Source organism: Dendropsophus ebraccatus, chromosome 12, assembly GCF_027789765.1.
Source record: "Dendropsophus ebraccatus isolate aDenEbr1 chromosome 12, aDenEbr1.pat, whole genome shotgun sequence".
Taxonomy (NCBI): Eukaryota; Metazoa; Chordata; class Amphibia; order Anura; family Hylidae; genus Dendropsophus; species Dendropsophus ebraccatus.
Window position 1 is genome coordinate 45,384,762 of NC_091465.1, and position 14,459 is coordinate 45,399,220.

General features: G+C 47.6%; 1 protein-coding gene across 1 annotated transcript in view; it reads left to right on the forward strand.

The window, feature by feature from the left end:
* The first annotated feature begins 2,033 nt into the window (after positions 1 to 2,033).
* The window catches only part of LOC138769988 (C-Jun-amino-terminal kinase-interacting protein 4-like), a 91,153-nt gene continuing 78,727 nt past the window's right edge, over positions 2,034 to 14,459 (forward strand). Inside the window, exon 1 of the mRNA XM_069948794.1 lies at positions 2,034 to 2,766. Coding sequence (XP_069804895.1) covers positions 2,425 to 2,766 — 342 coding nt within the window. The 5' untranslated portion in view covers positions 2,034 to 2,424. The remainder of the gene's footprint in view (positions 2,767 to 14,459) is intronic.

The following is a 14,459-nucleotide window of genomic DNA, read 5'->3' on the forward strand; positions in this document are numbered from 1 at the left end:
ACACACGTCCCTCCTGTCACTATCTATCCTCCTGTATCTCACACACACACACCCACCCCTGTTGTCACTCCTCTCACCATTTATCCTCCTGTCACACACACACATCGTCCTGTCACTATCTATCCTCCTCTCACACACACCCACACTCCTGTTGTCCCTCCTGTCACTATCTATACTCCTGACACACACACACACACACACACACGGCCCTCCTGTCACTAGCTATCCTCCTGTCTCACACAGACACACATATCGTCCTGTAACACACACCTGTCACTCACACACCCACCCACCTCTGTTGACCCTCCTGTCACTATTCATCCTCCTGTCACACACACACACGTCCCTATCCCGTCACACACATCCCTATCTACTTTCACTATCCTCCTGTCACACACATCCATATCTCCTGTCACACACACACCCATGTCCCTCCTGTCACTATCTATCCTCCTGTCACACACCCATGTCCCTCCTTTCACTATCTATCCTCCTGTCACACACCCATGTCCCTCCTGTCACACACATCCCTATCTCCTGTCACACATCCATATCTCTCCTGTCATACACATCCCTATCTCCTGTCACTATCCTCCTGTCACCCACATCCCTATCTCCTGTCACTATCCTCCTGTCACCCACATTCCTATCTCCTGTCACTATCTATCCTTCTGTCACACACCCATGTCCCTCCTGTCACACACATCCCTATCTCCTGTCACACATCCATATCTCTCCTGTCATACACATCCCTATCTTCTGTCACTATCCTCCTGTCACCCACATCCCTATCTCCTGTCACTATCCTCCTGTCACCCACATTCCTATCTCCTGTCACTATCTATCCTCCTGTCACACACCCATGTCCCTACTGTCACACACCGCTATCTCCTGTCACTATCCTCCTGTCACACACCCATATCCCTCCTGTCATTATCCTCCTGTCACACACATCCCTATCTCCTGTCACACACCCATGTCCCTCCTGTCACACACATCCCTATCTCCTGTCACTATCTATCCTCCTGACACACACCCATGTCCCTCCTTTCACTATCTATCCTCCTGTCACACACCCATATCCCTCCTGTCACACACATCCCTATCTCCTGTCACTCTCCTCCTGTCCACACACCCATATCCCTCCTGTCACACACTTCCCTATCTCCTGTCACTATCTATACTCCTGACACACACCCATGTCCCACCTGTCACTATCCTCTGTCACACACTTCCCTATCTTCTGTCACTATCCTCCTGTCACACACACCCATGTCCCTCCTGTCACTATCCTCTGTCACACACTTCCCTATCTCCTGTCACACACACCCATATCCCTCCTGTCACTATCCTCCTGTCACACACACCCCTATCTCCTGTCACTATCTATACTCCTGACACACACCCATGTCCCTCCTGTCACTTTCCTCTGTCACACACATCCCTATCTCCTGTCACTATCCTCCTGTCCACACACCCATATCCCTCCTGTCACACACTTCCCTATCTCCTGTCACTATCTATACTCCTGACACACACCCATGTCCCTCCTGTCACTATCCTCCTGTCCACACACCCATATCCCTCCTGTCACACACATCCCTATCTCCTGTCACTCTCCTCCTGTCACACACCCATATCCCTCCTGTCACACACTTCCCTATCTCCTGTTAGTAGCTTTCCTGCTGTCAGATATTTCCCTCGGTTATTGCTGTTCCTATTTCCAGTCACGGCTGGATGGCTACCACCAGAACAGCTGCACCGTCCTCTGCCAGTCCCAAAGTAAAGGTTACCAAGCCGTGCCCTCCCTCGCTCCCTCCTCAGGTGTCCTGAGCAAAACTCACATGACCAACCAGTCACGTGACCATCCCAGAAAGTATCTCTTCCTCAGCCAGCACCTCTCTCATAGACTGCAAAGATCAGGAAGCAGCTTAGTGGAACCTGGCGACACGTCCTATTGGCTGACACCTTTCCTTCCCCTGTGCTGATTTTTCCTCCTTGCTGTCATTCACCCAGTAAGCCCCGCCCGCTCCTTCCTCCATTCCTTACGACTCCCTGTAAACTTACACCACGGTATCTGTAATAGGCAGCTGCTCGTAGGCATCAGCCCGCAGGAACACAGGGGAGGAGGGCGCCCTGTACAGAGGACACAGCATGTCAGGGAACCTGGTGACAGATAACTTTGTATGCAGCTGAGGTGGGGGGAGCTCTGTGCTATGGAAGACATTGGGGAGTCCCTAGAGCTGCTTATCGTAGGGAGGAAGTAAGTTCAGTGAGGAGGAAGAGACAGTGTGTCAGTGTAACCCTATCCTGAGAGACTTGTCAGCCCCCCCCACCTGGTAGTCCTAGTATGGGGGGCAGCAGGGACCCCACTGTAGCTGGGAGGCCGGTCCCATTGTAGCTGGGGCTGATCTATCAGTCTGGATGTGTGATGACAACTCCTTCTGGGTAGTAAATATGGATGATAAGCTGGAGGAGATATTTGGGGATGAGGTGGAGAGCAGGAGCTCGCTGGAGGTGTACGATGAGATGGTCACCACCATGGCCGCAAGCATTTACTCTGAGCTCGAGAAACTAGTTGGCGCCTATGGCCAAGAGGCGGTTACAGGCCTGATGCCCCTAATGGTGTCTGTGCTGGAGAGCCTGGCAACAAGCTGTACCCGGGCCAGAGAGAAAGAAGACCAGCTGGAGATGGTCCAGGAGGACAAGCAGAGACTGCTGATCCAGTATGAGAGAGAGCGGGATGGACGCAAGCGAGCCGAGGAGGTAAGGTGGCACCTTGTACCGCACTCGCTTCTCACTTTATGCCTTTATAATGTCCGGATATTTTGGTTTGCGTTCACATTGAAGGGGCTCTCTCCTCCTAAATACGCTGACAGGTAAGCTGTGGTTATATGTACAGGTATGCTGGTTTTCTAGGTCAAATCATACAAGTGAGTAATATTAAAAGCAGCGGACATAGCCTATGGCACATCCTCCGCCATCATAGGGCAGAAGCTTATGTATTAAAGGGGCACTCCAGTGTAATAGCAGGTTCCCTCTCACTGCTGTCAGAGCAGGACCTGACTGGTCAGCTGATCACTGGCTGCAGGCGTTTCTCCGTCTTGGACAGTGACTGGCTAAGCAGGCTTAAACAGTTACAAGTCTAAGTGCAACCTGTATGATCAGTGAATCCGAAGCGTTAGCCCTGGCCGCTAGCTTTAATCTTTACTGATAATTGCAGGATGCACCTGGACTTGACACTGCTTAAGGCCATGTTCACATAACATGAAACACACAATTGCTGCTGTTATTGGAGATCATCCTGGCCGATACTGCAGAATTGGGATTTGACCGGAGCTGTACGCTCCATTGTGTGACTTGTCCGGCTTGTACGGCCGATAGCGATCCCAGCCGGAGTGCATACTATGTGTATACACTCCGTCCAGGATTCCCTCTAACTGCACTGCACGTAAGCTGTATACTAATCACAGCCTTTGTTGCACATCGGCAACAACGGCCATGATTAATTCTCAACTTACGTTATGTGAACATGGCTTAAGGGTGCGTTCACACGTACAGGATCCACAAGGGATTTGATCTATATAACTGAACGCAGAATCAAATCTGCGCCTTCAATTCTGCTGCAGATTTGCTGCGGATCCTATACATGTAAACGCACCCTAAAGAAGTTGTCTGGGGAATTTTTTTTTTTTTACATAAACATGTCTAGGCCCTGTTCACACACTGTTTTTTTTCCAATAAATAACAGCCATTGTTGCAGATTACAACCCCAGACTCTATTTATAAAAAAAGACTGAAATAACGTTGTTCTCTATAAGTGTATACATTCTGTATTCACTATGGCCGCACAGAAAACTGCCCTAGTCTGAGTTCTGAAATGAAAAACGTCTGTACTTACCTTCCTCGATCCCCCACATCCTCCGCTCTGCTGGTCTCTGCTGCAATCCATTTCCTGGGGCTAGGGACGGCATGAGACATTGACACTCAGACAGTACAGACTTTTTTTTTTTTTTCTTTTTAACTTTTTTTACTGGGCATATTTTTGTGAAAGAAAATCCCTTAATTAGTGACCGACCCTTTTAAAGCGGCAAAACCAAACCCAGTTGCACCCTTACAGAATGAAGGGAGGGATTGTGAAGAGGCGTCACTGCCCTCAGCATTTCAGGAACTTGGGAAAACCTCGGTGACAATTTGCATTTAAGAGTTAAAGCATTTTAGTACATTATGGAGGCACAGACAGATATATTAAAGATACTATATGTCCCCTTGACTTAAAGTGAATATACCATCAGGTACATTTGCTTTAATATGACCCACGGATATAACGGCACCGGCGCGGTCCGTTTTTTGAACCACGGCCTGGTTCCCATGAACGGGGCTGAAGCCCTGGAGGCGGGCCGGCCCACCCCCAGTGGGAGGAAATCTCCTCCATGACATGGCTGAATTAGAATCAATGGAGCCATGTCATAGAGGGGCGGGGGTTCCTCCCACCATCGGTGCTTCAGCCGCGGCCTGGTACCTGTGGATAGAACAGCTCTGTACACTGGAACCGCTGTTCACATAACGGACCGCAGCATCGGCTTCCCTGTGCAGGGACCGGTCTATCCATGGGTCATATTAAAGCGAATGTACCTGATGGTACAATCGCGTTAACAGACCAAAAGCCAGTACAATCTGCAGCTTGCATTTAATCCGAGCATGCCTGGCCCACCTTTATTAGGTATAACCAAGGGCAACAGGTTATCAATGCAGGCAGTTGGGCGATTAGGAAGTCAATATCTCTCAAACAGTACTATTTCAGAAATGCTTTTACTCTTAAAATATGTTTTATTTCACATAAAGCATCAGTTTAGACCCAGTTTGCATAATGACACTTGCCCTTTAAATAACCCTGTCAGTGTAAGATGCTCTGGGTTTATCAAGAAAGGTACATCTCTTAAAGGGGTTATCCAGGATTTAAAAAAAAAAACAACAAAAAGCACCACACATCTCCTCAGGTTGTGTAAAGTATTACAATTCAGATCTATTTACTTCAGTGCCACAGAGATGCAAAACCCAAACCCTTTTAATAAATCCGGGCACATGTTGGCTATTGTGTGCCACACTGAAATCAAAGCCTGCTCACGGCTGGCATACATTACAGCTAAAACTTACTTACACATCTGTGTGCAGGTGTAAGCTTCAGTAACTGAGGTGGCACATAAGAATCCACCCCCTTTCCACTAATCCCTGTCCACTTATGAAAAACGTTGCATGGGCAACATACAAACCTCCAAAAATTGGTGACTTTTTTATTTTTATTCTTGAAAGCAAGCATAAATGAATGATGAATTTCCTCTATGTTCAAATCATTTTCCGAATGTAGTCACTAGCCATCTATGTCCGAGCCATTATAGTCAGTGTGGCCCATGCAAATATAAGTCAGCATCCCATTTCGACTTTTTGCTGGCGTACATGTGCCATCCATGAAAACCACCAGAGCGCTCCTAAACATGCACAGAGAGTGTGCACCTGTATCAGTGTAGAGACTATAAAACATTACCCCACTATGTGCTATGGAGCCGTAATGCTACCTCAACATAGCCTAACCATACAAAACCACAAATAAGTTGAGCAAATTGTTGCACAAAATTATATCAGGTCGGTTTCACACGTACCGCATCACAGCGGATTTCACACTGTGAGTTCTGCAGCGAAATGTCATTTTTTATGGCTTCACATTATCACAGCGGATATATCATTAGGTTGGGAGAATGCTAAGCCTCTTCCCACTTAACCAAGTAGCTGCCAGGTTAATACATCACTTGCCCACGCTCCCGCTGGCTTCTCAGACTCCCGGCTCCCTGTGTCCTGCTCAGCTAATCAGTGGCTGCAAATTAGCACACTTGATTGGTTGAGCGGGATGTCGGGGAGGCGGGAGGCAGACAAGCAAGTGGGAGCGTGGGCAGGTAATGTATTAGCCTGGCGGCGGCAGGTTGTGGAAAGGGGCTTAACAGTACAGCGTATTGCAGTGGATTTCCCTGTGGACCTCAATACTGGCCTAAAAGGCCCCATTCAAACTGAGCAAGTACGGCGGAATTCTGCGGCAGAACTCTCCGTGGCGGAATCCCGCTGTGCTCAGTGTGCTGCTTTGAGTGATCACATGATCAGCAAGTAGGAAAAAGGACCAAATTACATAAAGGGCTAGTGCCTACTGGACTCTAAATAAAGTGCGATGCCCAAAGATGCAAATCTTATAATGCCCAAAGCCAGATCCAGATAGTTACCCACACAGTATACATTGTAGAAGTTGATGGTCCGGGACACCACCACCGCCACAACGTACGTTTCATTGTCCTTCGTCACCCCCAGACGATGGGCTGTGCTGTAACTGGTTGCTATGGGCAAATCAGACAGTTTTTGTTCAAGAAAGATTAATAATTTTGGTCTAGTGCATGTAGAAATACAAACACGTGAAGTTATAATTTTAATACTATAACATTAGAAATGGGTCGAATGGAGGACAGGTGATAAGGAATGAATGAGAATTCTTCTCTCCATAATACTACTTGCTTTAAATTAAAAAAAATTCTCCTTGGCTGTGTTCACATGCTGCATCTTTGCTTTATTTTTGGCTGCATTCCTTTGTAACGGAACAGAACATTATTCCTGCTTTGCCTGCGGAGAATGCTAAAAGGGAATCTGTCAGATGCAATTCCCATTCCAAACAGCTGGCACTGTTAGATGGCTGTGAGGACAAGGAGACATATGGTACCTTTCATTATTATTTGTGCTTTTAGAAAAATGCTTTTATTCTCCAGTGAAAAGTGTCCGAGAGGCTTTCCAATACTTCAGATTTTTTGAGGACTGAAACGCCTCCGTCCCGCCGCAGCCACTGATTGGCTGAGCGGGAAATCAGGATGCCATAGAAACAAACCAGGACAGAGCCAGGAATCACAGCGGATCTCGTAGCGTGAAATCCGCTGTGATTCCAGTATGTGTACAAACACCCTAAGAAAGAATATACAGCATACACAGGTAGAGACATACCCTTAGGCCATGTACCCACATGAATGTAAATCCATTCACCTTAAACTATACCCCCTTGCATTCTCCAGTAGCCACATGACATTGCCAAGATTATTGCCAACATTGTGTGGTCATCGGAGAACACAAGGGGATATGGCTTTATATACATTCATGTATATGCACGTGGGCAGGGGCGTAGCTAATGTCTCTTGGGCCCTGGTGCAAGAGGTCAACTTGGGCCCCCCCCCCTCCCTTCCTCAACCAAGCGATGTGCTATATATATATATAATCAAGACTGATATTGCCAATAATACCAGTATATAGGAAGGAAATATTACCGCCACACCACAGCCACCATATTGTTATTGACCAGATCCTGAATACTAAATCCAATAAAACAGAGTACCAGATAACAAGGTCCAAACAACACCACCACATACTGACTAATGCCACCGCTGCTACTGACTAATACCACCACATAGGGCTGGGCGGTATACCGCAAAAATACAGATTCCGGTTATTGGTTGTCGGTTAACCGACCTCAACCTAGCCAGGACGGTATATGCGGTAATTTTGTATTTTTAGCTTCCAGAGTACCCTCTCCTGTCTCCTCAGCGCGCTCCTGCACACAAACTCTCGGTCCGGCGTGATCGCTGCTCGTTATGTGCAGGGGCGCCGGTATCAGAGCGGGAGGAGCAGCAGGGTCCCGGTGAGAATGCCCGGGTGCACAGCCCTCCCCCCGCACCCGTCCAGTCCGAGCGCCTGCCCTCCCCCCGTCCCGTCCGAGGCCCGCCCCGCTGTACTTGTCCCTTCCGGCGTCCCTGCACACACAGGACATTAACATGTGCTGTGTGTGCAGGGACGCCGGTGTGCGCGCGGGGGAAATGGAGGAGCAGCAGGGTCCAGGGGGGAATATTCCTGAGTGCACAGCCTTCCTCCACACCCGTCCCGTCCGAACGCCTGCCCTCCCCACCGTCTGGTCCGAGGCCCGTCCCGCCGCACCTGTCTCGTCCAGTGTCCCTGCACACACAGGACATTAACGTGCATCCCCCGGCCGTGCGAGCGATGCACATGTTAATGTCCTGTGTGTGCAGGAAGTCGGCCATGTCACAGCTGAAGGTGGAGGAGCAGCACGTGGGGGCGGCTGTCCTGTAGTCCCCTCCGTAACAGTACAGGACTGTAACATAGGAGGAATAATTGGCTGCAGCAAGTAGGATAATAATTGGCTGCTGCAGCCCATCCATTCCTCCCATGTTACAGCCCTGTACTGTTACTGAGGGAACTACAGGTCCCAGCATGCAGCTTTCTGTATAGTAATACACCCCTGCCCGCCCCCCTATATAGCAATACACCCCTGTCCGCCCCCCCCCCCCCGTATAGTCATACACCCGTCCGCCCCCCTGTATACCCATACACCCCTGTCCGCCCCCCCCATGTAGTCATACACCACTATCCACCCCCCCCCTGTATACTCATACACCCCTGTCCGCCCCCCCAGTATACTCATACACCCCTGTTCCCCCCCCTCCGTATAGTGATGCACCCCAATCTGCCCCCCGTATACTAATACACCCCTGTCTGCCTCCCCGTATAGTAGGGCAGAGAGAGAGATAGATAGATGATAGATTGTACTGTACTGTCACTTGTATATACTATATACCCATCATATATACTCTGGGTACCTATTTTACATAGCTATATACTTGTATATACACGTCCTGTAGTGTGCACAGAGCTGTATGCTGTATACCTGTATATACACGTCCTGTAGTGTGCACATAGTTTGGGTTACTGCTCATTGAGTTACTGTACTTTTTTTTAAACTTTATTGAAACAAACTATCCCCAGTTTGGCACGGCCAAGTGGGTGTGGCTTGTAAAAGGGTGTGGCTTACAAAGGGGCATGTCATAGTTATCGGACAATTATTGTTACCGCAGCTACATACGCAATAAACCGCGATATTAATTTAGGCCAATATCGCCCAGCCCTACCACCACATACTCACTAACACCACCGCTGCTACTGACCAACACCACCGCTGCTACTGACCAACACCACCGCTGCTACTGAAAAACATCCACTGTACACAGATCACTATCACCTCATCCAGTCATATAGAGGTAGCCTCAGCTCTACACAGGTCCTGTACACCATATACACTACCGTTCAAAAGTTTGGGGTCACATTGAAATGTCCTTATTTTTGAAGGAAAAGCACTGTACTTTTCAATGAAGATAACTTTAAACTAGTCCTAACTTTATTTTTTATTTTTTTTTTAAATTCTTTATTTATCAATTTTTATCATAAGAAAAATAGTCAAGCGATTACAGACCGCAGATATACAGTGACTAATTGGACACCAACACGTACCGGTACAGTAGCCGCAAACAGCCAGCCATCATCAATAGTAAAATAACAAGAGCCACTACTCAGGTGTAGCTCTCAAACCTTTTAGAAAGATAACAATGGAAAAGAAATAACGAGAGGAAAGAGAAAAGAATGGAAAAGAGAAGAAGGAGAAGAGAAGAAAAAAAAAAGGGGGGGGGGAAGAGAGGGAGGGGGGAGGGAATAACACTCAGGGCTCCCGGACCGTCCGACGAAGTCCTTAGATGGTTAGAAGCTGCTTATACTCAGGAGACCCCTCAAAGACAGTCCAAGCCGTCCAAGCAGAGGCAAATTTGTCTGACCGTTCCTGTAAGGATGCTGTCAGCTCCTCCAACCTCTGAATGTCCTCCACCTTGCGAATCCAGTGACCCACTGTAGGCGGGATCCTTGACTTCCAATGAGCTGGTATGCAGGCTCTAGCTGCATTAACCAAGAATTTTAGTATGGACTTTTTGTATTGTTTAACAGGGATGTCTGATAAGTGCAGTAAAAAGAAAGCGGGAGTGTTTGGAATTTGAAGCTGTAGCTTGTTACTGATGACCTCATGAACCCCTTCCCAGAAGGGACGTAGTACTGGGCAGGACCAAAAAACATGAAGTAAAGTGCCCTCCTCCACACCACATCACCAGCAAACCAAAGGCACCTCTGGAAAGATTCTATGAAGCCTAACGGGCACATAATACCATCTGGCTAACAGTTTATAACCCGCCTCCTGAAATTTACTAGCAATAGAAGATTTATGCGTAAATTGGAACACCCTTTCTAACTGTTTGTCAGTGAATGTTATATTTAGGTCCTCCTCCCACTCGGCTATGAAGGGAGGGTGAAAGTCTTCAGGGGGTGAGACCAGGAGAGAATAAAATACGGAAAGGGAATGGCGCAATGGGTCAGATCCCAAGCAAATTGTTTCGAAAGACGTAAGGGGGCGGGCAAACCCCGACTGTGTCGGAAGTGTGAAAGTTGTCGTACCCTCCAGGCACCAAGACCAACCGGTTCCCGCACCTCTAAAAGTTCCTGAGCCGTAAGCCACCGATCGCCATGAAGGAAATCCTGTGCTCTGTATTTCCCTGCGGTCCGCCATGACCGAAATGGTCCCGACAGCCCTGGGTCAAACTGAGGGTTCCCCAAAACCGGAAAAAGTGGAGAGGGCCTAGGGGAAACATCCACCCTAGGGAACACTCGTTGGCAGGTAGCTAAAGTAGGGCCTATAGAAGGGTAACAAGACAAATTCCCCAGGTGCGCAAGATGGATCCAGGGAAGAGACTATGCCACCCCTATGTTTCGGTATGAACAGAAGAGCACGCGAGATCCTATGTGCCTTCCCTGCCCAAATAAACTTGGTCAAGTCCCTGGAGATGAGGCTAAAAAATTGGGTGGGAAGTTTAATCGGGAGGGTTTGAAGAAGATAGAGGATTCTGGGCAGCACATTCATTTTGTAAATGGAGTATCTACCGAACCAGGTGTAGAGGCCTTTAGACCACCTGGTTAAATCTCCATTGAAACTAGTCCTAACTTGAAACAAATACACTCTATACATTGCTAATGTGGTAAATTACTATTCTAGCTGCAAATGTCTGTTTTTTGGTGCAATATCTACATAGGTGTATAGAGGCCCATTTCCAGCAACTATCACTCCAGTGTTCTAATGGTACAATGTGTTTGCTCATTGGCTCAGAAGGCTAATTGATGATTAGAAAACCCTTGTGCAATCATGTTCACACATCTGAAAACAGTCTAGCTCGTTACAGAAGCTACAAAACTGACCTTCCTTTGCGCAGATTGTGTTTCTGGAGCATCACATTTGTGGGGTCAATTAAACACTCAAAATGGCCAGAAAAAGAGAACTTTCATCTGAAACTCGACAGTCTTTTCTTGTTCTTCGAAATGAAGGCTATTCCATGCGAGAAATTGCTAAGAAATTGAAGATTTCCTGCAACGGTGTGTACTACTCCCTTCAGAGGACAGCACAAACAGGCTCTAACCAGAGTAGAAAAAGAAGTGGAGGCCGCATTGCACAACTAAGCAAGAAGACAAGCATATTAGAGTCTCTTGTTTGAGAAACAGACGCCTCACAGGTCCCCAACTGGCATCTTCATTAAATAGTACCCGCAAAACACCAATGTCAACATCTACAGTGAAGAGGCGGCTGCGGGATTTTGGGCTTCAGGGCAGAGTGGCAAAGAAAAAGCCATATCTGAGACTGGCCAATAAAAGAAAAAGATTAAGATGGGCAAAAGAACACAGACATTGGACAGAGGAAGACTGGAAAAAAGTGTTGTGGATGGATGAATCCAAGTTTGAGGTGTTTGGATCACAAAGAAGAACGTTTGTGAGACGCAGAAGAAATGAAAAGATGCTGGAAGAATGCCTGACGCCATCTGTTAAGCATGGTGGAGGTAATGTGATGGTCTGGGGTTGCTTTGGTGCTGGTAAGGTGGGAGATTTGTACAGGGTAAAAGGGATTCTGAATAAGGAAGGCTATCACTCTGCAACGCCATGCCATACCCAGTGGACAGCGCTTGATTGGAGCCAATTTCATCCTGCAACAGGACAATGACCCTTAACACACCTCCAAATTGTGCAAGAACTATTTACAGCAGAAGCAGCAGCTGGTATTCTATCATAGGTAATGGAGTGGCCAGCGCAGTCACCAGATCTGAACCCCATTGAGCTGTTGTGGGAGCAGCTTGACCGTATGGTACGCCAGAAGTGCCCATCCAACCAATCCAACTTGTGGGAGCTGCTTCTAGAAGCGTGGGGTGCAATTTCTCCAGCTTACCTCAACAGATTAATAGCTAGAATGCCAAAGGTGTGCAATGCTGTAATTGCTGCAAAAGGTGGATTCTTTGATGAAAGCAAAGTTTGATGTAAAAACAATGTTATTTCAAATACAAATCATTATTTCTAACCTTGTCAATGTCTTAACTCTATTTTCTATTCATTTCACAACGTATGGTGATGAATAAGTGTGACTTTTCATGGAAAACACAAAATTGTTTGGGTGACCCCAAACTTTTGAACGGTAGTGTACATTACAGTGCAGTTACATCAGGTGACTCACATAGGACGTCTTCTCTGATCAGAGTTCTTCCCTTTTCATCTTCTTCTGTCCTGGGCCGTTATGAGAATTTCTCCGAGCCACAAATCCACAGAATCTGCCAGACAGACATGTTAGGCTCCTCACTTTGTCACCATCCTCATCTCTCTACACACTGCACATCTGTATTGACGCCTTTACACCCTCATTTAGTGGGTAGGCTGACTCTATGTGATCCCCTTATAGTATATGTCCCCCTCTGTGGTCTACTATAGTACATGCCCTATTGCATACACTCCCCATGTAGTCCCCCAATGTTTCCCCCTTATAGATGGCCCCTTATAGATGCCCCTTATAATGGCCCCCATTTTAATCCCCCTTATGGATGGTCCCCATTGTAACCCCCCTTTATAATCCCTCTTATAGATGGCGCCCATTATAATGGCCCCCAGTCTCTGCAAAAAAAAAACAAACACACAACTCACCTGACAACTCGCTCCCCCGCCGTGTCTCTCTCCTCCTCGCTCTGTCTGTCGGCTGCCGTGCAGCTCCCAGCTCCATGTCTGTCCCGTCCCCTGCCGCACACGCACCATAGAGCTTTGTGCGCGCCGGGATGGTACTTCCGGCACAGAGTACCATCCCCGGCGTACATAGAGCTCTATGGTGCGTGTGCAGCCGGGGACGGGACAGACATGGAGCCGCGAGCCGCGCGGCAGCTGGGGGCCGTCCCAGTCTCCCTCTTGTGACCGCAAGCAAAACCCTGCTTGCGGTCACAAGAGGGAATGGGAGGGGGGCAGTGCAGTGGCAAGGGGGGGCGTCGCGGGCTCCCCCTTGGTAGCGGCCCGGTCGCAGCTGCGACTGTGGTAGCTACGCCACTGCACATGGGAGTTCGGTCTACGGCTACAGTCACACGTTCCATAGTTATGTCCGTAATTGCGGATACATTTAGCCGCTTCCGGGTTAGTTTGGGTCTCCATGAATACGGAGACACAATGAGATGCTAATACGTGTTACCCTTTTTGAATCAAATGGGGGTCATGCACATTTAGCAGCATTGGATTGGATTAGCAGCATTTTAGTGTCACTGTCGTTTATTTATTTATTTATTTTTGCAGAAATCAATAGTACAGGCGATTTTAAGAAATTTTGTAATTGGGTTTATTAACTGAAAATGCATTTTATCATGAAAAAGCAGTTTGAAGCTCTCCCCCCTGTCTTCATGGTTCTCTTATGGAGAGGGGAGGGGTTGAAGGAGATGAGGCACCAAAACAGGACAACAAAGAGTTAATTTACAGATACATCATTTGGATATCTCTTTTGAAGTCAGTACTGACCTCTCTGACCTCTGAATACTGGCTTTCACACAGGTCCCGCTGTGTAATCCTTTGTTTTCTGCTCTCTGCTGGCGACTAATTTCCCTCCTTCCCCTCCCCTCTCCATAGGTTACACGGAGCTCGACTGATGTAAAAGAGTCGAGATTTTCTGATAATGAGCAGTGAATAAGAGAGAGTAGGGGAGGGAAAGTCTTTTTTAATGCTGATAAACCCAATCACAAAGTTTCTTAAAATTGCCTGTACTGTTGATTTCTGCAAAAAAAAACCCCAAAAAACGACAGTGACACTTTAAGGTTCTTTTACACTGGCCTATTATACAGCGTTCATTCGTGCGGCCGGATGCTCGATTGATCGTGTCATGTAAAAGCACTGCAGAGGAGCATCTCACTCCCTGATCGGCACTTGTTTGCGCCTGCGGACGGCTGAAGACTGTTAAGTGTAAAAGGACTAGCATAGTAGTGTTTCGGCCTGATGGTCTGACAGCAAAACCGCAAGGTAGCAAATTCTTTCAGTCTTGTTTTTCAGGATATTCCCCAGATGCTTCATCACTGTGAGATATGTAGAACTTGGAGGTCAGGTCAACACCTTGAACTGCTTGTCATGCTTTTCGAATGTTTCCTGATCCCATGTTTTGCAGGGTAATGACATCTTTATCTACCAGGCAACTACTCCTAGGGGATACATTTGTCATT